Raw genomic sequence first — 26,074 nt, forward strand, 5'->3', positions numbered from 1 at the left:
TCCTCCTCCAAAAACTAGGTGCATCTTATGGTCTGGTGCATCTTATAGAGCGAAAAATACGGTATATAATTCAGTGGAGCCCATTCTCCATTCACCTATTTATTTATTTATTTATTTTCTCCTTCCAGCTCATCTGCTCTTGGGTTTTACATAAACTGACCACCCTGCACCGAGCTAATATTATTTAACTTCTTACCTCCACTTTCAGAGGTGGGTACTTGAAGGTTAAAGACAGCTCTTCTGTGAGCTTCTCGTTCGTTTCTTGAACCTCAGCAATCATGTTGACTCTGACCAGAAGTTCATCTTCTATTGACATCAGTGCTTTCAGGTAAGCATCAACTGCTATTTTCAGAGGGATGGAAATAACTGCACCAACAGAAAGAAGAGACAGCTAGGAAGAGAAACAATGCGGAAGAAGGAAGCCCGCGGGCCTTGCATATGGGATGGTGTTATCGAGTCACAGTTATAGAATTTTTAGAGATGGAAGGGACCAGAGGGGTCATCTTTTTTGCCCAACGTGGAGCTCAAACCCATTTTCAGAGTCGTGAAAAAATAAAATCAGCACTAGTTTCCTCCTTTGTGTTGAGCCCACCCTCCAAAGCTGGCTGATTGATGCCCCAGGCTAGCCAATAGAGCTCACTAGCAGGCTCTTCTGAGTTGGGCCAAACTCTTACCAATGGCTCCAAGAAGAAATGTTTCCTAGAGCAACAGCCTCAGCCCCTTCAAAGCTAAGAATTTGTTGCTATCTGTCCCCACCTTCCTTCCTTTTTTGTTTTGGCTGCGTTTCTACATTTATCCTCCTCCTGGCAGGCAGAAATCCAGCAGGTGGGGAGCACTGCCTTTCAGTATTGTTGCTGGATTGTTTGCAGGTACTGACAGCTTCCATTTGATGATTGTAATGGGTCGCTTTGAAGTCATTTCTTTACCAGGTAAAGTACCGTATTTTTCACTCTATAGGACGCACCCGACCATAGGACGCGCCTTGTTTTAGAGGGGGAGAACAAGAAAAAAAAAAGTCCCCCTCTCTGTTCAGCGCCCCTTCAGTGAAGCGGCAGGAGAAACGGAGCCCCTTCCATTTCTCCTCCCGCTTGGCTGAAGGGGTGCTGCGCAGCTCTCCCTCTCTGCTGAAGCCAGGAGAGTCTTGCTCTCCCGGCTTCAGCAAAAGGAACCCGAAGCCTTTGGAGCGCAGTGCAAGTTCCCACTACGCTCCAAAGGCTTCAGGCGGTGCGCACTGACCCCTCTCGCTCTCCAGGCTTCAGCAAAAGCAATGCGTAGCCTCTGGAGCGCGGAGGGAGCGCTCCCTCTGCGCTTCGGAGGCTTCGCGTTGCTATCGCTGAAGCCAAGGAGCCTGCATTCGCTCCATAGGACGCACAAACATTCCCCCTTAATTTTTGGAGGGGAAAAAGTGCGTCCTATAGAGCAAAAAAATACAGTAATCTTTAGCTTTCCAATCCCGCACACACCCCAACCTGTCCCTTATTTTGCCCAAAGGTGGCAACCCTATTCCTCAGTGCCTCCCACTTCCAACTGGAAAACACTACAAATAAACCAGTGAGAGAGTGAAAGACCTGGAGAGAGAAGGGATTTAGCTACAGTGGTAGAGCCTTGTGCCTGCAGAAGAACCTAGGCTCATTCTCTGGCATCTACAGAACCCTGCCAGAAACCCTGCAGGACCACTGCAAGTCAGTGTAGACCATGGGTAGGCAAACTAAGGCCCAGGGGCCGGATCCGGCCCAATCACCTCCTAAATCCGGCCCGCCAATGGTCCGGGAATCAGCATGTTTTTACATGAGTAGAATGTGTCCTTTTATTTAGAATGCATCTCTGGGTTATTTGTGGGGCATAGGAATTCATTCATTTCCCCTTAAAAAATATAGTCTGGCCCCCCACAAGGTCTGAGGGACAGTGGACTGGTCCCCTGCTGAAAAAGTTTCCTGACCCCTGAGTGTATTACTGAGCTAAATATAAAAGGTAAAGGACCCCTGGACGGTTAAGTCTAGCCAAAGGTGACTTTGGGGTTGTGGCACTCATCTCACTTTCAGGCCAAGGGAGCTGGCGTTTGTCCACAGACAGCTTTCTGGGTCATGTGGCCAGCGTGACTAAATGGTTTCTGGCACAACGGAACACTGTGACGGAAACCAGAGCACATTAAAATGCCGTTTACTTTACCACCACAGCGGTACCTATTTATCTACTTGCACTGCTGTGCTTTCAAACGGCAAGGTTGGCAGGAGCTGGGACAGAGCAACGGGAGCTCACTCCGTCGCGGGGATTCAAACCGCCAACCTTTCGATCGGCAAGCCCAAGAGGCTCAGTGGTTTAGACCACAGCGCCACCTGAGTCCCTTTTGAGATAGATATACCAATGGTCTGACTTGGCATAAGGCAGTTCTCAATGTTCTAACTCTGCAAAAGGAGCTCTGTACATTGCTCAAAACAGCTCTCCTCCTGTAGGGAAGTGGGCAGTGATCATGGCATCAAAAAGCACGTGGTTTAGAACAGCCGTTTTCAGGTATACACACCTGTCTTGTCTTTTGTTTGGACAGTCTGTTTGATGGTGGCAAGGCTGGCCTCGACTTTCCCAGTATATGATTCTAACTGGCACGATGCTGCAAGGTTGACTGTCCAGGCACCTGCAGACTCGTTCGTTATAATAAGATTCAACTCAATCGGCTGCCCCGGCCACAATTCTTTCTCTCCTTCCATTCCAAGTTTCAAGTTCGCCTTGAGGGGTTCAGGGGGAGGTGTCACTTCACAGATCCCCAGATTGTTAGACTGCAGATAGGAACAAGCCGTCTCCACAGCTTTCCTTTCCTCGGGACTCTCTGCAAAAACAGGAAAACGGGGAAACAATTGACCATGGCGTCATTGGAAACATTTTCCGTTGTCAGCTGCATGGCATGGCCAGAGCAAAAATATCCTTTGTTTTTGTTTTGGTCAAATATAAAGAGCATGGCAGGCCATGTTCACTCTCTCAGGATGAAGACATGGCGTCTGAATCTCTAGCCAAAATATTTTATGAGTGTGTATAATTTCTGACTAAGGGCACTTCAAACACTACCTGTTAGCCAGGTTTCTGTGAAGTCTAGAGGATGGCAAACCGAAATTAGTTACCTGACAAGCATGAGATATATGGGTTTCCAAACCTGTTTGCCTCATGAATCCATTACATTTTAGGTGTACACTTTGCAAACCTGAAGGTTCTGTTTTGTTTGTTTTACTCGTTTAAGGCAAAAAATGCAACCCATTTCTGAGACTGAGGTTGAATCCTGACAAGACAGAAATACTGTTTTAGGGGGACATGGGCTGGCAGGTGTGGGGGACTCCCGGGTCCTAAATGGGTAACTGTGTCCATGAAGGACCAGGTGCGCAGCCTGGGAGTCATTTTGGACTCATAGCTGTCCATGGAGGCGCAGGTCAATTCTGCATCCAGGGCAGTTGTCTACCAGCTCCATCTGGTATGCAGGCTGAGACCCTACCTGCCCACAGACTGTCTCACCAGAGTGGTGCATGCTCTAGTTATCTCCCGCTTGGACTACTGCAATGCGCTCTACGTGGGGCTACCTTTGAAGGTGACCCGGAAACTACAACTAATCCAGAATGCAGCAGCTAGACTGGTGACTGGTAGTGGCCACAGAGACCATATAATACCGGTCCTGAAAGACCTACATTGGCTCCCAGTACGTTTCCAAGCACAAAGTGCTGGTGTTGACCTTTAAAGCCCTAAACATCCTCGGTCCAGTATACTTGAAGGAGCATCTCCACCCCCATTGTTCAGCCCGGACACTGAGGTCCAGCTCTGAGGGCCTTCTGGCAGTTCCCTCACTGCAAGAAGCAAGGTTACAGGGAACCAGGCAGAGGGCCTTCTCAGTAGTGGCACCCACCCTGTGGATCGCCTTCCCATCAGATGTCAAGGAAATAAACAAGTATCTGACTTTTAGAAGACATCTGAAGGCAGCCCTGTATTGGGAAGTTATTGATGTTTTATCGTGTTTTTAATATTCTGTTGGGAGCCGCCCAGAGTGGCTGGGGAAACCCAGCCGGATGGGCAGGGTATAAATTAATTATTATTATTATTATTACCCAAGAAGCCTCCATCTGAAATTACTAGTCCGTGCGGAAAATAATCATTTCCTCCCCTGACAGAAAATACTTTGTGTTTTGGTCACCTTCAGGAAATTTGTATTGGCCTGTGATGTCTTCACGAGTGTCCTTCCCAACAGCTTTGGTGCTGATGCTCTTCCCTATTACTTTGGTTTCTTCACGCAGCTTGGTGTATGTTTCCTTGCCATCCACATTCTTTACGAGCCAAAAGACTCTGTCTGCATTCACTTCAGCAAACACAAACTTGGAGTCATAGGGAAGATAGACTTCTCCCTTTCTTATTGCATTTACTGGAGTAGGGCCACACTGGTAAATCCCTGTAAAAAAAACCACATACAGAACCTACACCAGCTGTTTTAGTATTTGTATGTTCACCCAGAATCCCCAGAATTCAATGACAGCTAAATAATAGCAATAACTAATCTAAAATTGCAGCTCCTGGTGTGCTAAGTTTTCAATTAACCTTCACTTTCATTTGCAGGTCTTTGTCACCTGCAGTTTTGCGTCTATGAAAATACTTGGATCATGTCAGGAAGTCCATAGAAGTTGTCTGTTCTAAGATTATACTGAGCTGGGTCTCAGCGTGGTAGAAAAGGTGGATATTTGAATATGTTGTTGGGACACACCACTGTACCACATTTTCATAATTCACGTGACTAAACAAAACTTCTTGCATGGAATCATATGGTGTACTGGGTTGTGAATTCAATTCTGACAACTCCCAAATTCTGAGACAAACTGGGTGACTTTGGAGAAGTTCAGTGATCCATGCGACGGTCACCACCAGGCTTGACTACTGTAATTCGCTCTACGCGGGGCTGCCCTTGAAGCTGTCCCAGAAACTCCAGTAGGTGCAGAATGCTGCAGCGAGGCTCCTCACGGGGTCCCTGCCATGGGAGCATATTCATCCAGTGTTTTACCAACTGCACTGGCTCCTGGTGGAGTACAGGGTCAGGTTTAAGATGCTGGTTTTGAACTTTAAAGCCCTATGCGGCCTAGGACCCTCGTACCTATGGGACCGCCTCTCCTGATATGCTCCGCGGAGGACCTTAAAGTCCATAAATAACAACACTTTGGAGGTCCCGAACCTCAAGGAGGTCAGATTGGTTTCAATTAGGGCCAGGGCCTTTTCAGCACTGGCCCCAACTTGGTGGAACGCTCTGTCACAAGAGACCAGGGCCCTGTGGGATTTGACATCTTTCTGCAGGGCCTGCAAGACGGAGCTGTTCTGCCTGGCCTTCGGCTTAGACTCACTGTGACCCCTTATATGGGATTTGGTATATAAATTTTCACTTGGCTTTTTTGATGGTCCATGTAGGACCAGCGTGGATAGCTGGCTCAGGTGAATATCTGATGTTTCCTCCCTTTATGGTCTTGATTTATGGGTTACTACTAAAATGAGGCTGCATTTTAAGCTGTATTTTAAGCTGTATTTTAATTAACTGTTTGTTGTTGTTGTTGTTGTTGTCTATTACGTTTTATTGTAATTTGTATTTGGTATTAGCCTCCCTGAGCCCGGCCCTGGCTGGGGAGGGCAGGGTATAAATAAATTTATTATTATTATTATTATTATTATTATTATTATTATTATTATTATTATTATTCCAAGATGAATCAAATGCACTTCCAGGCGTCTGCAACTCACTAAATCTGCTAGCTAAACTTCAGGGCCGCCTTGAAACTGCAGCAGTCCAGAGAACTCAAGACTGTTTCTTTAAAATTGTTACATATCCCCAAGCTCTCCATATAATGAAAACACCAGAAGAGAAGATGAGAAAGAAGGGGGGGGGTTAGTTTTGGGACTGACAGCTTTAATTTTCCACCAGGAAATATTCATACGTGGTATTTTCAAATAAAAACACTGAACAAATCTCTTTACTTCCAAACTTTAAAGAGTTCCCTTGCTTGCACATGCACACCACACACACAGCACCTGTCTGTCTGAAATTTGGCAGGCTTCATCTGCACAGAAGACATCCATTCCTGCAAATTTCATCCAAGTCTTACCTTGGCTCTTTTCCTGAGGGGTGGCATCAATCGCCTGCCAGCCATCAAAGCCCTTTGGTAAGTCCGGCCTTTTCATCCAGACATCGTTCCATACGTGGAAGTTCCTGTATTCAGTCAGGTTTCAGAATTAAAATCAAAAATTATCATCAGCTGTACTTTCATGATCAAACAGATATTAGAACTGGACGGTATAGGAAGGCATAAATAGTAACTGGCCATCGATTTAACAATTCAGTGTAATCTGATGAATTTCTAGGCATCTCAATATATGAAACTAGACCAAGGATGGGGTGGAGAGGATCATATTAAATGCAATAAGGGTTAGGCTCTTAACTTGCTCCTTACCAGTGGCGTAGCGTGGGTTGTCAGCACCCGGGGCAAGGCAAGTAATTTGCGCCCCCTAACCCGTGGATTTGCGCCCAACCCGTGGATTTGCGCCCCCTAACCCTAACCCCCAGATGTTGTGCCCGGTGCGGCCGCTCCCCCCCTGCACCCCCCACGCTATGCCACTGCTCCTTACAACCATTTTTCCCCCACGAGTGGGAATTTCAGAAAGAGTTAGTTAGTAATCTGTAGCGATGATTACCAAATCGAGTCTGTTGTCAGATTCTCCATTTTTCCTCCGTTTTCATTCAAGTAAATGTCAACTTTAAGATTTTCCTCTGTGTCGTGAGCTGAAGCAAAATTGGTCACGCTCCTGGCTGGAATCCCCAGGCTGCGCATAACTGAAATACAGAGAAGGATGTCAGCTGTAGATTCAGTTGGCTCCTTTCAGCCACACTCAACACCCATTAGAGTTCAGAATTTAATCAGGGGAAATATTCCAAGGGATAAGAATGAACTCAGTTCCCAGAAGGAGATATGAGGTGGGGCTGGAATAGGAGGGCAAATGGTGCCGTAATCTCAATTGTGCAGTTGTACAACAGTTTGAAGACCCACAAAGGTCTTCCTTGCTGCTGTTGGGCACTGGGGAGGGAGTTGGCAAGAGTGGATCCCTGCTTGTTTAGTGGCCCATCTTATTTCATTGTTTGTTGCCCACCAGGTCTGTGGAGCTGGCAGCAGGCACTACCATGAAGGGAAGGACAGGAAGAGATGTGTGTGTATTTGAGTGAGAAGCAGAGACGCTTGCGTGTCTCTGACCTGCAAATGTGCAGCAAGTGAGTCTGTGTGCAAGAGAGATACAATGCGGCTACCTTGTATATTTTTCCTGGTACAAGGGAATGATCCCCTTTGATCTCTACAATCAGGACCAGTGGACATAGCTGACTTGTCACAGAAAGCATGAGATAGTCCTTGGGTTAATGGAACAGTAGTAATGGTATACTATGGGCAGTTCCCCTCACAGCAGCCATGTTGTGGCACAACCTGGCAGCCATTTTGTGACTGGCGCCCACAGCACTTCCTCAAAATTTGAAATGTGCCCACTGGGGTCCAAAAGGTGGGCGACCCCTGACCTAGTGCAACACCCCAAGATATTAGTGGGGAGCCTGCAAGCTTGGTTTGAGGGAAACTGCCCCACTCTTATTTCCCAGCTGATTGTATTCTAGCCATCAAAAGCAGGCTGCTCGTGAAGATGGAGGATTTGGTTAGTTGAATTCCCTCCAAGATGCATGCCTCACCTGTGGTAAGCACTCCAGAAAAAACCCAGCACTGACCATACAAGACACTTTTTTTGGTTCTGTAATACTGCTGCAAAATGGGGGCACTTCCTGTCCAGGCTAGAGGCGGCGTACCACCAGTATATTTCCCGGACCAGCTTGCAAACACCACTCCACGATCATCCTCGGAGTTAACCTAAAAAACAAACAAAGATAGCAGAACCATACAGCAAAACTCCTAAATGGCTTTGTTTACCTGAAGGAGTGTCTCTACCCCTTTGTTCAGCCCAGACACTGAGGTCCAGCTCCGAGGGTCTTCTGGCGGTTCCCTCCCTGCGAGAAGTGAGGTTACAGGGAACCAGGTAGAGGGCCTTCTTGGTGGTGGCACCCGCCTTGTGGAACGCCCTCCCATCAGATGCCAAGGAAATAAACTATCTGACTTTTAGAAGACATCTGAAGTTTTTAACGTTTGATGTTGTGTTTTAATTTGCTGGAAGCCGCGCCATGGAAGTGATATACAATGAATTGGGGAAAAAATGTTTAAAATAACATTTGTCGAAAAACCAGAAGCTTTTTTACTAGAAATTACATGTTCTGACATTTCAAAAGACCAGAAAAGACTGTTTATATAATGTGACAACTACTAGTCCAAAGATGGAAAGAACCAGCAGTCCCAACTAGGGAAGAATGGCAAGCCAAACTGCGGGACTATGCTGAAATGGCAAAACTGACTGGGAGACTCAGGAATCAAGAAGATAACGACTTTAAAAAAGAACGGGGAAAATTCATAACTTACTTAGGAGACCATTGTAAACAAATAAAAACATTAGCTGGACTTTTAAAATGACTTGCAAAGAAACGAAAGACATGGATAATTTAGAGAGATGAAAACTGTGGAGAACGTAATGATATTTAGCTTTTAAAAAATTATTTTAAGGACCCACGCAGGGGGATGGGGGAAGTCACGAGATTCAGAGAATCTCATATATGGATATATTAAGAGTTTTTTCTTTTTATTATTTTAAATTTGTTCTTGTGAAAATGAATAACAAATATTTCTGAATAAAAAAATTCCTTCCAGTAGCACCTTAAAGACCAACTAAGTTAGTTCTTGGTATGAGCTTTCGTGTGCATGCACACTTCTTCAGATACACTGAAACAGAAGTTGCCAGATCCTTCTATATAGTGAGAAGGTGGGGAGGGGTATTACTCAGAAGGGTGGTGGGAATGGGTGATTGGCAGTTAGCTGAGATGAGCCTGTTGACGACTCTTAACGACTGCAATAGGTCTTACAGGAAAAGGCAAGGGGTGAGCTCTCTATATTGGACAAACAGGCCAAACCTTACGCCAAAGAATAAATGGACATAAATCAGACATCAAGAATCACAAAACAGAGAAACCAGTAGGAGAACACTTCAATCTCCCAGGACATTCTATACAAGATCTCAAAGTAGCTGTTTTACTACAAAGGAATTTCAGAAATAGACTGGAAAGAGAAGCTGCTGAATTGCAACTCATTACCAAACTTAAAACCATGGAGAGACCTGGTCTAAACAGAGACATTGGATTCTTATCTCATTATACATGACTAAGCCATTTTTCACCTTCTCACCCCTTGCCTTTTCCTGTAAGACCTATTGCATTCGTTAAGAGTCGTCAACAGGCTCATCTCAGCTATCTGCCAATCACCCATTCCCACCACCCTTCTGAGTAATACCCCTCCCCACCTTCTCACTATATAGAAGGATCTGGCAACTTCTGTTTCAGTGTATCTGAAGAAGTGTGCATGCACACGAAAGCTCATACCTAGAACTAACTTAGTTGGTCTTTAAGGTGCTACTGGAAGGAATTTTTTTATTTTGACTATGGCAGACCAACACGGCTACCTATCTGTAACTGGAAATATTTCTGAAAAAGAAAAATGGGGGGGGGGGAGCAAGCCGTACAGAGTGGCTGGGGTAAACCAGTCAGATGGGCGACATATAAGTTTATTATTATTAATTAATTAAATTTCTACCACTGAGCTATAGCTCTGGAAGGCCACACACTCCCTTTCTCTGTATTATGCTGTGGCCACAACAGGTGTACAAGGCATGATCTAAAGGTATTGGTTCAGATTTCTTGTCCTAACCCCAAAGAATCCAATCTTGAGTTAAAAGATACGTTTAAGGACTTACCAATGCTGACATGGCCCTGGAGATGATCACGGGATCTTTCTTCGCCTTTGGTTTGAGCTGGCTTTTGTCCAGAAGGTACATGCAACAGTCCAGAACATCTTCCTCAAACTGTTTTGAGACAGAAAGCAAAGTCTTACATTTAAGCTGTGCACCGCAGGAAAAACAAACTAACACATTTTCCTTCAATTAACACAGCATAAAACTGCTGCTGAGATGTCAATACGTCATACGCAAACTTCAAATGAATTCAATGCTTGCGAAATGTGCGGTGTTGACATGCAGAGGGAAAAATGGGACTGTCTCTGAAATCATTGCTGCTGTTCGGCAGTGAATGATATTTAATTGGCGGCCTTGGCAGAGAACAGCAGTGTCTAGAGACAGACAGCAGTGACCAGAGGAGAAATGACTGCTGGGAGGAGTACAGAGAGAAGAAATGCCATGTTGCATCCGTAGCTGTTAAACCAGATGCTTTCATCTGCCCCAGCTGCAACGAAACATGTCTCTCCCGTATCGGTCTCTATAGCCACACCAGGTGCTATAACTCTCCAATGGTTTGACTCCCCCCCCCCAAAGTAGGTTGCCATTGGGGGCCGAGGGATTTTTTAAGCATTAAAAAATAATAATTGCCTGAACATTTTGCAGATTGACCGAAAATCTGCCCAGATAGCATTTTGCAGCCAGATTCCTGGGAAAACCCAGACATACGGCAGCCCTACACAAAGGCATACACCTCCATTGTCTCTTGAGGCAGACGGATGCCAACAGATGCCTACATAAAGCATTTGAGACACACAACATCTATGAATGTATAAAGGGTTTTTTTTTTTGATGCACAAAATACAGCAGTGCATCACACAAATTCCGTCTTTCGAAAAGCCTGCTGAGAATTGTTGGGTGTATGTCAATATGCTACTGCCCTCCACTGGTAGGAATACAATCTGTTTAAATGCAAGTTTTCAGAGTTGCAGAGTGACCCTAAGGGTCATCTAGTCCAACCCCCTGCAATTCAGGAATCTCAACATTCGGTCCCCCATCCAGCTGACATGGTATTGTGTAGATGTGGTACAAAAGCAAGACACTGGTGAGTGTCAGAGGCCAAAGCCTATTGTTTACCCTCAACACATCCTCTATTGTCCTCACTGGCAGGGCATAATACTAATACTAATACTACTACTAATAATAATACAGTGGTACCTCGGGTTGCAGATGCTTCAGGTTACAGACACTTCAGGTTACAGACTCCGCTAACCCAGAAATAGTACCTCAGGTTAAGAACTTTACCTCAGAATGAGAAAAGAAATCATGCAGCGGCAGCAGGAGGCCCCATTAGCTAAAGTGGTACCTCAGGTTAAGAACAGTTTCAGGTTAAGAACGGACCTCCAGAACGAATTAAGTTCTTAACCCGAGGTAAAAAGGTAAAGGGACCCCTGACCATTAGGTCCAGTCGTGACCGACTCTGGGGTTGTGGCACTCAACTCGCTTTATTGGCCAAGGGAGCCAATAAATAATAATAAATAATAATAATAAATAATAATAAATAATAATAGTTGCTGTTCTATCAATAATGCCGAGGTGTTATTTCTCTGGGCTGCGTACAAAATTGTAAGTTGCTCAGGGGGTCAGGGGATGCTGATCAAATGTTAGGAGGAAAAACAGAAAACGGGTTGGTGGGGTTGGAATGAAATACCCTGAAAAGCAAGGCATGGCTCCTCAGTGTCTGCAACACTGAGCAAGAGCACTCCAAAATACTCTTTTGTTGCTGCAGGCTTCTCTAATAGAGGACTTAGGCTTTTGAGTGCCTGGAAGTAACTTGGGGCTACCCTAAAAACAGGGGCAAACGAAGGCGTTGTGACACCCGGGGTGGGGCGTCGCTACGTAGGGCGCATGTGCAACATCGTTATGTATGACGCATGCACCGTACATAGCGACGCCACACATGCGCTGCACATAGCGGTTTGCCGGCGCCGGCGCTCCAGCAATCCCTCCGTCGCTACTACAGCCGCGGAGGTTCCTCTACATGCGGCTGTAGTGGCGACGGAGGGATCCCACCGCTGTCCGTACGGCGCTTGAGCAGCGCCAGCAACAAACCACTATGCACAGTGCATGTGCAGCATTGATACAGTGCATGGGTGCGACGCCGTACATGCGCTGTACATAGCGGTTTGCCGCTGGCGCCGGGATCCTCTGCTCGCGACTGTTGGAATTTAGATATTATATTTTATGTGAGGAATCATTGGGCAACTGATCATTTTAGTGCAAAAAGTGAAGATGTCCTTTCCCCCCCCTCTCCATGCCCCCGCTCCTGAAAGTCCTCTCCTCCCATCTCAAGAAAACAAACAACCCCAAGCCTAAACAGGATTCCAAAGCTTCTGTTTGCGGTTGCTGGAACCTCGCACAGAAATTACAACCTGCTTACATCCAGACAGAAGGAGAAACATGCGAGTCTTTACCTGCCCAAAATTCCAAGGTCTTCCACGTATCATTTTTGTTGATCCAACGTAGAGATATCCGGTGTCGTTGAGCACGTACTCTGCTCTTTCAGCATCACCAGGCATGAAGACAGAATCCGCTAAAGAAAATATGTGTGTGTGTTAATTCTTTTTTTCAGGAAGTCGATAACTGGGGAGAAACTGGGCAAACGACATACTTGCAGCTTTCAGACAGTAAGAAACTGATGGATAGACATAAGAACACTGATGGGCTCAAAACTATCAATTTGCGTTCTGGCTTTCCAGTCCCAGCTATGGATCCCGCCCACATTAACAAAATGGCCCGCTATATGTATTTCTTCTTCTCATTATAAAGTATGTTCAGTGCTTTTTTTCTGGGGATACTCAACGGTATGAAGTACCAACATGTTTTTCTAGAAGAAAAGCATTTAATAACAAATATAAAGGACCCCTGGACAGTTAAGTCCAGGAAAAGAGCTCACCCTGTCGCGTGGATCTGAACCGCAGACCTTCAGATTAGCAAGCCCAAGAGACTCAGTGAATAAACCTCTTTTTGAATCAGACATAGAATCTGACTCTTTTTTCTTTACTTTCCCCTCTTTTTTGCCATTAACTTAGCTGGTTTTATTTTTAACTTTTAGAAGTCCTCTATCTTGGACTGACAAAGACATACACATAGGATGTTGGAAAGAAACGGATGTTGGAAAGAAACTAAGTGGTTTCCAGCTGTAATGCTTTAAGAGTTATGAAAAAAAAAGGGTTCTACAAATGGGTAAAAGTTTAATGGTAAGGATTTGCTGAACTAACAAATTGAACTGGAATACAAAGAAGGGAGGTACGAGGAGGTCCGGGGAAATAAGTGTAAGGAAGTTATGTTATGGAAAATTAATGTGTTCATAACTGTTTTTATTTTGTATGTTTTTTTTATTTTTCACTTTTTTGGTTATACCTTAAAAACTCTTAATAAATATCTTCTTAAAAAAAAAAAAGACAAAGGCATACACATACACATAGAGACGACAGGGGGAATGATGAGGGGCTTGGTGTGGGAGACAGAGAAAAAGGGATCTCCCAGGGGTGGGAGGCTGGGGGAAGAAACAGAAGTTCCCAGGTGAGAGCTGGGAAAGGTCTACTTTTCTGTATATGGATAAATTATATTGTGATAGAGAGTTAGTTAGAAGAAGAAGAGTTTGGATTTGATATCCCGCTTTATCACTACCCGAAGGAATCTCAAAGCGGCTAACGTTCTCCTTTCCCTTCCTCCCCACAACAAACACTCTGTGAGGTGAGTGGGGCTGAGAGACTTCAGAGAAGTATGACTAGCCCAAAGTCACCCAGCAGCTGCATGTGGAGGAGCGGGGAAGCGAACCCAGTTCACCAGATTACGAGTCCACCGCTCTTAACCACTACACCACACTGGTTAGTTAGTTAGTTACAGTCATACCTTGGGTACAGATGCTTCAGGGTTTTTTGGGTTGCGGACCACCAAAACCCGGAAGTACCAGAACGGGTTACGTCTGGGTTTCGGTGGTTGTGCATACTCAGAAGCGCTAAATCCCACTTTGCACATGCGCAGATGCACCGAATCACTACCCATGTGTGCGCAGACCCGCTGCTGCGGGTTGCGGATACTGTGGGTTGCGGACATGCATCCCGCACGGATCACTTTTGCAACCTGAGCATCCACTGTAGTTTCTTTCTTTCTTTCTTTCTTTCTTTCTTTCTTTCTTTCTTTCTTTCTTTCTTTCTTTCTTTCTTTCTTTCTTTCTTTTTTCCTTTCCTTTCCTTTCCTTTCCTTTCCTTTCCTTTCCTTTCCTTTCCTTTCCTTTCCTTTCCTTTCCTTTCCTTCTCTTTCTTTCTTTCTCTCTTTCTCTCTTTCTCTTTCTCTTTCTCTCTGTTTCTTTTATTCCTTGCCTCTTTATTTTTTGGTTTTTGATCTTTCTTTCTCTTGTTTGGCTTTTCTGTATCTTTCCCCTTTTATAAAGATTTGTTTGGCTTTATTGTACCTCACGTTGAAAACTTTCTATAAAAATATTTACCCAAAAAGAAAAGGAAAAAAGAATCTGCCTCTGCTGGAATCACTCCACCCATGACTCGGGAACAGGCTGCCTAACTCACTCCTGTGTGCACAGAAGGGACGTGGCTTTTCTCCAGAAACAGCTCCCATCTGGGTAAGGGCTGAGCCTTAGTTTGACCAGGGCTTTTTTCCCCAAGCCGGAACTCTCTGGAACTCAGTTCCGGCCCCTCTCAGGTGGGCGCCATTGCCATTATAACAAGGGAGGCGTTCATGGTGAATTATGGCACCTCTTTTTCTAGAAAAACAGCACTGAGTTTGAGAGTGGGTGAATGGGAGCATGCACACCAGAAAGAGGGGGAAATATTGCTGCTTTTCAGAACTATTTCTGCCAACTGTTGTGCTTGCTGAAAGCATGACCCTTTTGTGGCGGTTTAAGGTGAGGTAAATTTGGCTGCGAAGCAGACAGCCAATAAAACAGATCAGATCCCCGGTAGCAACTATGCCATTTATACCCGCCTCCTACGACTGGCTCTGTTCATTCACAAGCACAATATTTTCAAACACATTATTGGAACAGAGCGGTTGTTATCCACTCATCCCAAGAGAACGCCAAATAAAACTCTTGTCTCCACAGCATTCAAAGCAGATGAATGTTGGGAACTGTAGTTTCTTAATGGTTCTAGGAATGGTGGCCCTGTGAGGGGAAAGATTCCATGAGAGACATCATGTGTTTTAAATGTCCCATAGGCAGGGTTTTATGGGCAGTTTTTCAGTGTGTTGAAATGTGCCCCTGCTTACGTTTAAACTGGGTTGCAATAATTATACTGTGAGCAGCAACAGAAGGAAGTTTCATAACCTGATGACCTCATTAAAAAATATCATACACCTCATAGAATCACTGCAAAACCAGCTTTCATTGCATTTATGAGGAAAGGAGCTAAACAAGAGACACATTTTTTAAAGTTAACCTTCTATTATAGCAATATGAATGAAATCTCATTAGGTCACATGAATTACCTTCACACCAGGGATTGAACAAAACGTAGACACATTTTTTATCAGGAGTATAAACGCTAGGTCCCGTGATCACATTTAGAAGATATTTTCCAATAATTGCATCTGCTGGACTGGTTACAACTATGCGGCACTAAGAAAAACACAAGAACATCATAGGGCTATAATAGTGTACATGATAATTAGGTATCCCCATTCTTCCATTTAAATGTGAACACACCCTAGTCCATATGGTCTAGTGTCTTAGTTATTAAACAACCAGCTTCCAGAAAATACGGAACAAGCAAAACTAACATTAAACACATCTGCCCAATTTATTTATTTCATAAAATTCACACACCAATTGATTGTAAAACAAAAAACAAAAATACCTCAAAGCAGATTACAAAAATATTCTGGTTAAAGAGAGAAGAAACTGTTCTACTGAACCTCTTCTACAGGAGATGCAAATAATGGAAGCTGGAAAGTGGGATGGCAGAGCTCACCCCATTGCAGGGATTCAAACCGCCGACCTTCTGATCGGCAAGTCCTAGGCTCTGTGGTTTAACCCACAGCGCCACCCTGGGTACTCACGTGTAACTTACAGAAGGGACATCTCTCAGAAGTCCTACCACACATAGAAACAGGGCTCCCCCCCCCCAAGTTGGAACGCAACTGAACTCAGGTCTCGATTACCCCTGAACACCCCTATATCACATTCTGGATATCATGAAGGGTATCACAAATAAAATACCGTAGTGAAAAGTCTTGACCGGAAATGACATTCACCCTGAAGAGCAATTTAAACCACCTTCTGTGTGGTGGCCATAAAATGTAAATGGCCATTTCAGTCTAGGCTATCCCAAACATATGTACCTCCTTCCCATTTGTTTGACAAATCTTGGCATTCCAGGATTGATCTGTCTGTCCTGATCTTGCATTCATGGATAGAAGAGTCCCATTGGACTGCATTGGTTTTTCACCTGGAAGGACATAAATTCAAAAAGAACAACATCAATAAATTCCAAAAAAAAGTGTCAGCAGTGAATATGACTGTCAGGGAACTGACATCGGAGCAGAGGGGAGAGGCGGTACTTCCCGATTCTGCAGAAGAAGGAACGAGTAAGGGTAGAGAGAGAGCGTCATCTGGGGAAGAATGTCCAGGTGACACCAGGAAGAAGGAAGAGGGGGAGAGCAGCTTGGAGGAGAGGCTCCGAGACTCTGGCACTGAAGGCAGTGAAGAGAGTGGAGGGCCACCCCTAGGCACGCCCACTCTGCGCAGAAGGGTTTCGCGCAGAGAGGGGAGGCGGAGATTATCCGTCAAGGAGCTTCTATGCTGGAGGAAATTTAGAAGCCGCCCACTCACGGATTCGTCCAGCGACTAAGCAGCAGCAACACCTAGGCTGCTCAGTCAGGGAAAGACACCACCCACCCCTAAGCAGTTTGGAACCGCTTGAGGTTTACACACAAGCAACCCCAATTCCCGTGACAATGACAATAGTCTTTGTTTTTAGGCCCCATCTCTGAAGCATTTTCTACTGCACAGAGAAGGGTGCAAAATAATTTTGCTAAGTGGCTTGTGTGTTTCCTCTAATACAACAGTCCCAGGAGGTAAGCAGTACATTGTATTCACAATCTCTTTACCACACAATTCGGCATCTGATGTAGAATCACAAAACCCTCGATTAAACAAAGTGTTCCTGTTTCTAGTCCTTAGAAAAATTAAAAGCTTAGCAGTGTGTGTTGTTCTTTCTGTACTCAAGGAGTAGCGTGGCTTCAAAGATTATGATATTGTTACATTGCTAAAGCCAAGCAACTCTCAATGTGATCAGTTCCTGGAAGAGATTTAGTTGAGATTCCCACATTGGACTAGAAGACCCTTGGGATCTGTTAAGTTGTGGGTGAGCATATCAGACGACACAGCAATTCTTCAAACAGCTCTTGTTTATTCACAGGCCAGAACAGAACTCAACTGAAGGGTTGAGTCAGCCTGCTTATATAGAGCTCCAGTACAATGTAACTGTAACAATTTTCTAAAACTATCCAATCACTGAACGTCACTTTCGATCCCTTATTTGCATAACTATCTACAGTATCCCCCTGCTGGCCCAGGGTGAGAACTTCAGTACATAACAGGATCCCTTCCAATCTATGATTCTATGGTAGTCTACCTGGAAGAGATTACCTGGGAAATCAGTGGAATAATAAACGACAACATGGATCTCCCGCTCTGGTTCCCCGCTTGAGTTCCATTTCTCTTCTCAAAACATATAAAAATATCCACATTGGAAGCCATTCAGGGAACCAAACAAATACTTTCAAATTTTACTGAACTTGCCCACCGTGTCTGCCTGACCCTGATAGCATCTCTGAAGGATAAATGTCTGAATTACTCTGCTGTATTCCTAGACAACCTGGGATGAATCAAGCCATGTTTTGCTCGCTTACCAATTCTGAGCTGCAGTGTGACCTTGTCATTGTTGTTCAGCTCCCTGCTTAAAGTCAGCTTCAACTCAAAAGGCTGCCCACGTCTCACAATCAGGCTGCTGTTGTTGTAGTCGCTGGTGTGATGGAGGCGGGTGTTCTGCTCTCGGAGAAAATCGATTCCAGTAACCTTCAGCGGATCACCTGGAAAGGATGGCAAAGAAGGCAGCAATCAATCAATCAATCATAATAATTTATTTATACCCCGCCCATCTGACTGGGTCTCCCCAGCCACTCTACGTGGCTTCCAATAAAATATTAAAAATACAATAAAACACCAGATATTAAAAATTCCCTGTGCAGGGCTGACTTCAGATGTCTTCTAAAAGTCGGATAGTTGTTTATCTCCTTGACATCTGGTGGGGGGGGGTGTTCCACAGGGCGGGTGCCACTACTGAGAAGGCCCTCTGCCTGGTTCCCTGTAACCTCACTTCTCGGAATGAGGGTACCGCCAGAAGGCCCTCAGAGGTGGACCTCAGCCTGAACGATGGGTGGAGATGCTCCTTCAGGTATACTGGGCCGAGGCCATTTAGGGCAATGGTTTTCATGTTTGCCTGCGTATTAGAGGAGGCTGGCGTCTCGTTCAGCTTTGTGGTTTCTGAAGTTTAAAGGCAATGTTAATGCTACAACATGTATAAGCTTACAAAAGGTAAAGGACCCCAGGATGGTTAAGTCTAGTCAAAGGCAACTATGGGGTTGCGGCGCTCATCTCGCTTTCAGGCCAAGTGAGCCAGCGTTTATCCAAAGACAGCTTTCCAAGTCATGTCGCCAGCATGACTAAACTGCTTCTGGTGCAATGGGACACAGTGATGGAAACCAGAGCGCACAGAAACACCATTTACCTTCCCACCGCAGTGGTACCTATTTATCTACGTGCACTGGTGTGCTTTCGAACTGCTAGGTTGGCAGGAGCTGGAACAGAGCAACGAGAGCTTACCCTGTTGCAGGGATTTGAACCGCCGACCTTCTGATCGGCAAGCCCTAGGCTCTGTGGTCTAACACCTGCATCCCTTCTTTGTACCCAGCATGGAAACGCAGGACGCCAGCGGAGGAGAGATGCAGCAACCCCTCACCATTAGGTCCAGTCGTGACTGACTCTGGGGTTGCGCCACTCATCTTGCTTTATTGGCTGAGGGAGCCAGCGTACAGCTTCCGGGTCATGTGGCCAGCATGACTAAGCCACTTCTGGCGAACCAGAGCAGCGCACGGAAACGCCGTTTACCTTCCCGCCAGAGTGGCACCTATTGATCTACTTGCACTTTGACGTGCTTTCGAACTGCTAGGTTGGCAGGAGCAGGGACCGAGCAACGGGATCTCACCCCGTTGTGGGGATTCGAACTGCCGACCTTCTGATCGGCAAGTCCTAGGCTCTGTGGTTTAATCCACAGCGCCACCCACGTCCCATGCCAGTCTGCTTAGGAGAAGGCAAATATTTTTACTACCCTGCTAGCAGCCTGTGTTTCTGTGCTGGCCGCAGAGGAAGGGGCTTCCTCTCCACAGCATAAAAACAGAGACTACTATCAGTGTATCAGTGCCTTAGTACTGAAATTACAAACCTGCGTAAGAAACATTGCACAGGTTTGTAGTTTTTGATGCCACCTTTTACGAGGCTGTCTTAATATCAAAGGAGAGAGAAATGATCCCATGCCATCTTTGTGCTTACACCTAACAGGTGATGTTGTTTTAGGTCTGCCCAAACTTGCATTCTGATTCCCCAAGGAGCTGGTTGCAGAAGTGGCCATGGAAAATCAATACAAAAGCACCATGGCCTTATTTCTCATTTCTGGATGAGCAATTTCCTGCTTCTTAGTGCTGTACCTGTCCAGGGCACTTAAGACGTGTACAGAGAGAGAGAGAGAGAGAGAGAGAGAGAGAGAGAGAGAGGGAGGGAGTGGGGACAGCAAACACTTTCTTTTTTAAACTATTGTTGCATTGATGTGATGACAGATGTGCTAACTATTGCGTGTCTCCCTGCCGTACAGTTACTAAAAGGTACAGGCACACCTTTGCAGGCAAATGTTGACCATTCTAACTTTAGGCTACCTCTTACCTCCCATTAATAAATCTCTCAATCTGACCTTGAGTTGGCTGTGAGTTAGACACGTTATTTTTTTACAGTGGGGTTTGGAAAAGTGGATTAGCCAGGGTGAAATATATGTTGGAAATGTAAGGAAAAAGAAGGCACCTTCCATCATATGTGGTGGACATGTAAGGTAGTAAAAGAATTTTGGGAAATGATATATAATTATTTGGGGAAAATGTTTAAAGTAACTTTTTCTACAAAACCCTATCTTTTAGGAATTCTAGGTGCCGAAATCCCAATGGAGCAGAAAAGACTATTTATGTATGCGACCAAAGCTGCGCAGATATTATTGGCCATGGGATGGAAAGAGGACAAAGTCCTGGCCGGAGAAGAGTGGCAGATTAAGTTGATAGATTATGCCGAAATGGCAAAAATTATCTGGAAGAATCAGAAATCAGGAAGACCAAAATTTTAATAAGGAATGGGGGGAAATTATAATTGAGTCAAAAATGAGAGTACCCCTAAACATTTTTTTAGAAAAAAAGCACTGCATTAAATTACCAATAAAACCAGATCTTAGAAACAAGTTAACCACCCCCCCACCAAATATAAATAAAATTAGCAGTTTTCAAAAATACGCGCTGTAAAACAGATTTACCTATTAAAACATCTCTCAAAGTTACATTTCTAGGCAATATTTATTACATCTTTGGATAGAATCTTAGGTTCTACTTTAACACAGTGGATCGATGGGGACAGAAAGTATGATTTGCTTGTGTCACTCAATCGAAGACAGAATATAAATCTTTCATTCCGTTTACGATGACATTTATTAACACTAGCAGAAAGTTTAAGCATGCTTTCTATTTTTATGGGCAAAGACTGACTCGCTGTCTTTAGCAGCAGAAACCAACAGGAGTAGGTTTTAGCAATGCAATGCAATGAATGAATGAATCAATCTTTATTTGCATCAGCCACCAGCCATAGCAATAAAACAAACAAAATGTGGTATACAGAAGATAAAGGTAAAAAGTCAATTATATAAAATACATTTTTGGGGTTTGGATCAATAGTCAAATAATGGATCTTATTCAAATTGCCCTGACTAAAAGCCTTGCAACCTTTGCTGTCACCTGTTCATCCTGATTTGCCAAGGGAAAGGACACTGTGGCAGTGGTTGGGCGACCCAGAATGGACAGTAAAAGAGGGGTGATAATCTCATTCCTCAAATCTTTATAAAAAGTGCAAGCCAGAAGGACATGCGCCACCAAATCGGTACTGCCATCTCCACAGGGACATAATCGTTTTTCCAGTGGAATTTTTTGGAATCGTCCCTCAAGTACAGCTGAAGGCAGTATAGTCAATCTTGCAAGAGTAAAAGCGCAACTATATTTTTGAATTATTAAGTTATGCAGATAGGGTACCAGAGAGTCAAGATGACTGGGTGGAAAATAGTCATACCACAGGCAAAATTCCCTTATTGCGGGCAGATTGTTCTGTCACTCGATATCATATAGGCGCTGTCTAACTAAATTGCTTGCTTTACTAAAACCCAGCGTGAGTAGCTGTTGTGGTGATAAACCACAAGAGTGAAGTTATTGGTAGACAATTTTAGTCCAGGTGCTCTTAGCAATGCAATGTTCTTGGCCATTTGAAAGAAAATGGGTGGGTCCACACATCTCAGCAAATGAGCAACAGGTAAAGGTAAAGATAACGGGACCCCTCACCATTAGGTCCAGTCGTGACCGACTCTGGGGTTGTGGTGCTCATCTTGCTCTATAGGCCGAGGGAGCCAGCATTTGTCCGCAGATAGCTTCCGAGTCATGTGGCCAGCATGACTAAGCCGCTTCAGGCGAACCAGAGCAGCCCACGGAAACGCCGTTTACCTTCCCGCCGGAGCGGTACCTATTTATCTACATGCACTCTGATGCAGGGAGCAAGGACCGAGCAACAGGAGCTCACCCCGTCGCGGGGATTCAAACCGTTGACCTTCTGATCGGCAAGTCCTAGGCTCTGTGGTTTAACCCACAGTGCCACCCGCATCCCTGAGCAACAGGTAGCTCTAGCCTATTTCACGGATAGGCAAAAGACACCTGACAGATAAGAGTTAGACTACAACTTCCATCAGCTCCATCTGGTACACAGACTGTCTCGCCAGAGTGGTGCATGCTCTAGTTATCTCCCGCTTGGACTACTGCAATGCGCTCCACGTGGGGCGACCTTTGAAGGTGACCCGGAAACTACAACTAATCCAGAATGTGGCAGCTAGACTGGTGACTGGGAGAGGCCACCAAGACCATATAACACTGGTCCTGAAAGACCTACATTGGCTCCCAGTACGTTTCCAAGCACAATTCAAAGTGTTGGTGCTGACCTTAAAGCCCTAAACGGCTTCGGTCCAGTGTACCTGAAGGAACGTCTCCACCCACATCCTTCTGCCCAGACACTGAGGTCCAGTGCCGAGGGCCTTCTGGTGGTTCCCTCACTGTGAGAAAGCCAAGTTACAGGGAACCAGGCAGAGGGCCTTCTCGGTAGTGGCACCCTCCCTGTGGAACGCCCTCCCACCAGATGTCAAAGAGAAAAACAACTACCAGACGTTTAGAAAACATCTGAAGGCAGACCTGTTTAGGGACGCTTTTAATGTTTAATAGGTTATTGTATTTTAATATTCTGTTGGAAGCTGCCCAGAGTGGCTGGGGAAACCCAGCCGGATGGGTGGGGTACAAATAATAAATTATTATTATTATTATTATTATTATTATTATTATTATTATTATTATTATTATTCCACCAGCCACAACCAGCAAGGCCAATTGTCAGGAATGATGGGAGTTATAGTCCAACATCTGTAAAGACCCACTTTGGCTCCTGTTCTGAAAGAGCTCATCCTCTGCCATTTTCTACCGAGAATCCTCCTCTCTTCTTCATACTGTTGGACAAAAAATTGACCCAGAACACTCCAGATTTCGGTTGACTCTGCTGGAAGAGATACTACTTCCACTTATGCCAGCGTAGAAAGTGTGGCAAAGATCGGGCTGCCAATTTGGTGCCCCCGCTTTACATATAGAAGGAAGTTGATTAGCTTATATCTGATATCACCTTTATACCGTACTGGCCCAAATATAAGCCGCACCCGAATATAAGCCACACCTTTAAAATTCAGGGGGGGGGGGAGAGAAAAAACACACAATACCCGAATATAAGCTGTTCCCTTAAAATTCTGCAGGCACTCACACCCGTTCCGTTTTACCGTAGGTCTGTTTCAGCAGCGATATCGTAAAAGCCCTGTTATGTACTCAAGTTCTCACCCTGGGCCAGCAGGGGGATACTGTAGATAGTTATGCAAATGAAGGATCGAAAAGTGACGTTCAGTGATTGGATAGTTTTGTATGCAAATGAAGGATCGAAAAGTGACATTCAGTGATTGGATAGTTTTAGAAAATGGCAACAGTTACATTGTTCTGGAGCTCTATATTAGCAGGCTGACTGAGCTCCTCAGCCAGTTCTGTTCCAGCTTACAAATAAAGAGCTGCTTTGGAAGAATCGCTGTGTTGTCTGCTATGTCAACCCACAACTTAACACTGGCGACGAAGGTGGGATCGATGGACATCAGAGCATAGCCAGATGCGGCCATCCTCTGAACTGAGCTGACACACAACTTAACAAGCCCATTTTTGCAAGGTTGTGAATTTAAGCTGCACTTTTACGTTTCACGGTCGGAATTTTTGAAAAAAGAAGTAGTAAGGCTTATATTCAGGCCAATATGGTAATATCACCACAGCTGAAGGAACGCAGGAAATAATAAAGGTGCCCCAGAAATATCCTCTAATCAAATGCCTACCGCAATTGTTTGCTCATTACAAAGTGGAGAAGTTCCTTTTAAAGGAAATAAAAAGGCTTTCTTCTCTGTTAAGCAAACAAGAACAGGAAACAAGGGGTAATAATTTGGCAGGGGGAAATGCGTACAAGAGGAATTTATTCTCTATGGCTAGTCATGCATGATCCGTTCCTCAAAAACTGCGTACACTGTCAACACCGGGAAATTATTTTCTACGTCAATGGACGCTTAAGCTTGTATTCTCCATGGGCAGATTTCAGGTGTGCTTTTGAGCCTCTCTTCATCTTTTGATGTGCTTATGTGAAAGACAGGTTACTTCTACTCTAGCCCTTTTCTCTGGAATTGCCACAACCGGCTCCTAATTTTTTTTACAGAAAATCCATGCAATGTCATTGTGACAATTATAGTGTTTTCTGCGTTTCCCCCCCAATTCCCCCCTCCAAAAAACCCTGATTTTATTTTTGCAATAAAACACAGCAGTAGTATGTACAGGAAAGCACTACTGCAGTTTCAAAGAGCAACTGTGCCTTTAATTAAATGCTTCCTGTTTGCTTTTTTGCTTTTTACTTGGTGTGCATGCTCATAAAACCATTAAAAAACTATTAGTCATGCTGATAAGAAAATAGGACCTTTACCCTGTTTCCTTGATAGTACAAGGATGGAAGAACGAGGAAATCCCAACGAACAGTGGCCAGAAAAATTGATGAGCTACGCAGAGCTGGCTAAATTGACATACAAATTGCGGGACGAGGACAACTGTGACTTTAAGAATGGGAGCTTTTTACAAATTATCTAAAAGGCAACAAAATGAATTGGATTCCTTGGCAGGTTTTGAATAAACATACACAAATTTATTGGTTGATAACATGGCAGATAGATAATGTAAGGATATGTATAATTTCATAACATGCAGAGAATAATATGTGCTGAGAAATCAGAGAGAGGCGCTGAGGGAAGTTTTTTGAGGGGAGGGAGGGTTTGGGGGGGGAGGGGGAAAATAATGCACACTATATGATATGTTTTGATAATTTGTTATGTTGAAATAGCTAATAAAAACATTAAAAAAGAAAAAGAAAATAGGACCTTTACTACATAGTAATATACATGAAGGGTGGCGCTGTGGGTTAAGCCACATAGCCTAGGGCTTGCCGATCAGAAGGTCGGCGGTTTGAATCCCTGCGACAGGGTGAGCTCCCGTTGCTCGGTCCCTGCTCCTGCCAACCTAGCAGTTCAAAAGCACGTCAAAGTGCAAGTAGATAAATAGGTACCACTCTGGTGGGAAGGTAAACGGCGTTTCCGTGCGCTGCTCTGGTTCGGCAGAAGCGGCTTGGTCACACTGGCCACATGACCCGGAAACTGTACGCCGGCTCCCTCGGCCAATAAAGTGAGATGAGCGCCGCAACCCCAGAGTCGGTCACGACTGGACCTAATGGTCAGGGGTCCCTTTACCTTTAATATACATGAACCCAGTGCTTTTTTTTCTGGGGGAATGTGGGTGTACACATACCCCTAAACATTTTGTGGATCTAAGTTTGGCCTCATTGAGGGGCAGTATTTCAACAAGAGTAGGGAAAGGAGAGTACCCTTCAACAATTTTTAAGGGGAAAAAAGCACTGCATGAACCTCACAGGCATTTTAATGGGTCTGTTAGTTCTTGTAGAGTATATAGCATAGGGACACAAACGTAAAGGGCATTATCCCCATGTTATCTGAAGATCAAAGAGCAGCACTCCAACATTTATTAAACAATTATAGGTGTTGGCTCTAAATCTCAGGGGCTGATGTGCCCATAAATCCTCAGCAGTAAACTCATAAAATCATTTCATTGCAGGTTGTGTTACCCAGGGCTATCAGATAGAAGAAATCAATTCGAGGAGAACTAAACATCCTTTATGTACTTACCAGCTGCTTTGCTCATGGTTTCTCCTGGGCTTTGCTTCTGTAAGATTTGCACAGGCAGGAGCGGCCGGTCCCACGTTTTTCTGACTGGGCTGAAGGAAGCTGCCTCCTATTTATCAGGTTCTTTGAGGTGTTAGAATGCACATTGCAAGGGGGTGGGGCTAGGAAAGAGGAAATTGAAATGCAAGAACAACTTTCAAAATTTGCAACGAGAATTAAACCATCCTAAGTAGCCCAAAAAAACATGTGCCAATTAATGCCATGACAGGTGGCTTATCTGAAATCAAGTGAACATCACTCACATGCCTTGTTTCTTCATTCACAATTTGGATGAAATGGACTGTATCAAAATGGCCATCAGAAGAACTTTACTCCTTAAGTGAACATTGTTTCTCACAGTCAGTCAAAGGTCTGGACAAGTTATTAGTTTAATCAACTGCTCTGGTCATGGATTTTAGTGGCGTCAGGATCAAGGACTCACTGAA

At 44.6% G+C, this 26,074-nt stretch overlaps 1 protein-coding gene across 2 annotated transcripts in view; it reads right to left on the reverse strand.

Moving 5' to 3' along the window:
- The window catches only part of TGM4 (transglutaminase 4), a 30,412-nt gene extending 4,338 nt beyond the window's left edge, over positions 1-26,074 (reverse strand). The window contains exons 1-13 of one of the 2 annotated variants that reach the window (XM_083468167.1): positions 25,892-26,074; positions 25,593-25,750; positions 17,794-17,973; positions 16,222-16,328; positions 15,370-15,499; positions 12,336-12,454; positions 9,886-9,993; positions 7,730-7,904; positions 6,697-6,835; positions 6,111-6,214; positions 4,169-4,420; positions 2,522-2,824; positions 197-366 (exon numbers count right to left, since the gene is read on the reverse strand). In XM_083468167.1, coding sequence (XP_083324293.1) covers positions 197-366; positions 2,522-2,824; positions 4,169-4,420; positions 6,111-6,214; positions 6,697-6,835; positions 7,730-7,904; positions 9,886-9,993; positions 12,336-12,454; positions 15,370-15,499; positions 16,222-16,328; positions 17,794-17,973; positions 25,593-25,608 — 1,803 coding nt within the window. In that variant the 5' untranslated portion in view covers positions 25,609-25,750; positions 25,892-26,074. Of the gene's footprint in view, positions 1-196; positions 367-2,521; positions 2,825-4,168; positions 4,421-6,110; positions 6,215-6,696; positions 6,836-7,729; positions 7,905-9,885; positions 9,994-12,335; positions 12,455-14,374; positions 14,492-15,369; positions 15,500-16,221; positions 16,329-17,793; positions 17,974-25,592; positions 25,751-25,891 lie in introns of those variants that run through there. The other variant, XM_083468168.1, reaches the window with a different exon arrangement.

Source organism: Podarcis liolepis, assembly GCF_965112155.1.
Source record: "Podarcis liolepis genome assembly, chromosome: 12".
In the NCBI taxonomy this organism is placed as follows: domain Eukaryota; kingdom Metazoa; phylum Chordata; class Lepidosauria; order Squamata; family Lacertidae; genus Podarcis; species Podarcis liolepis.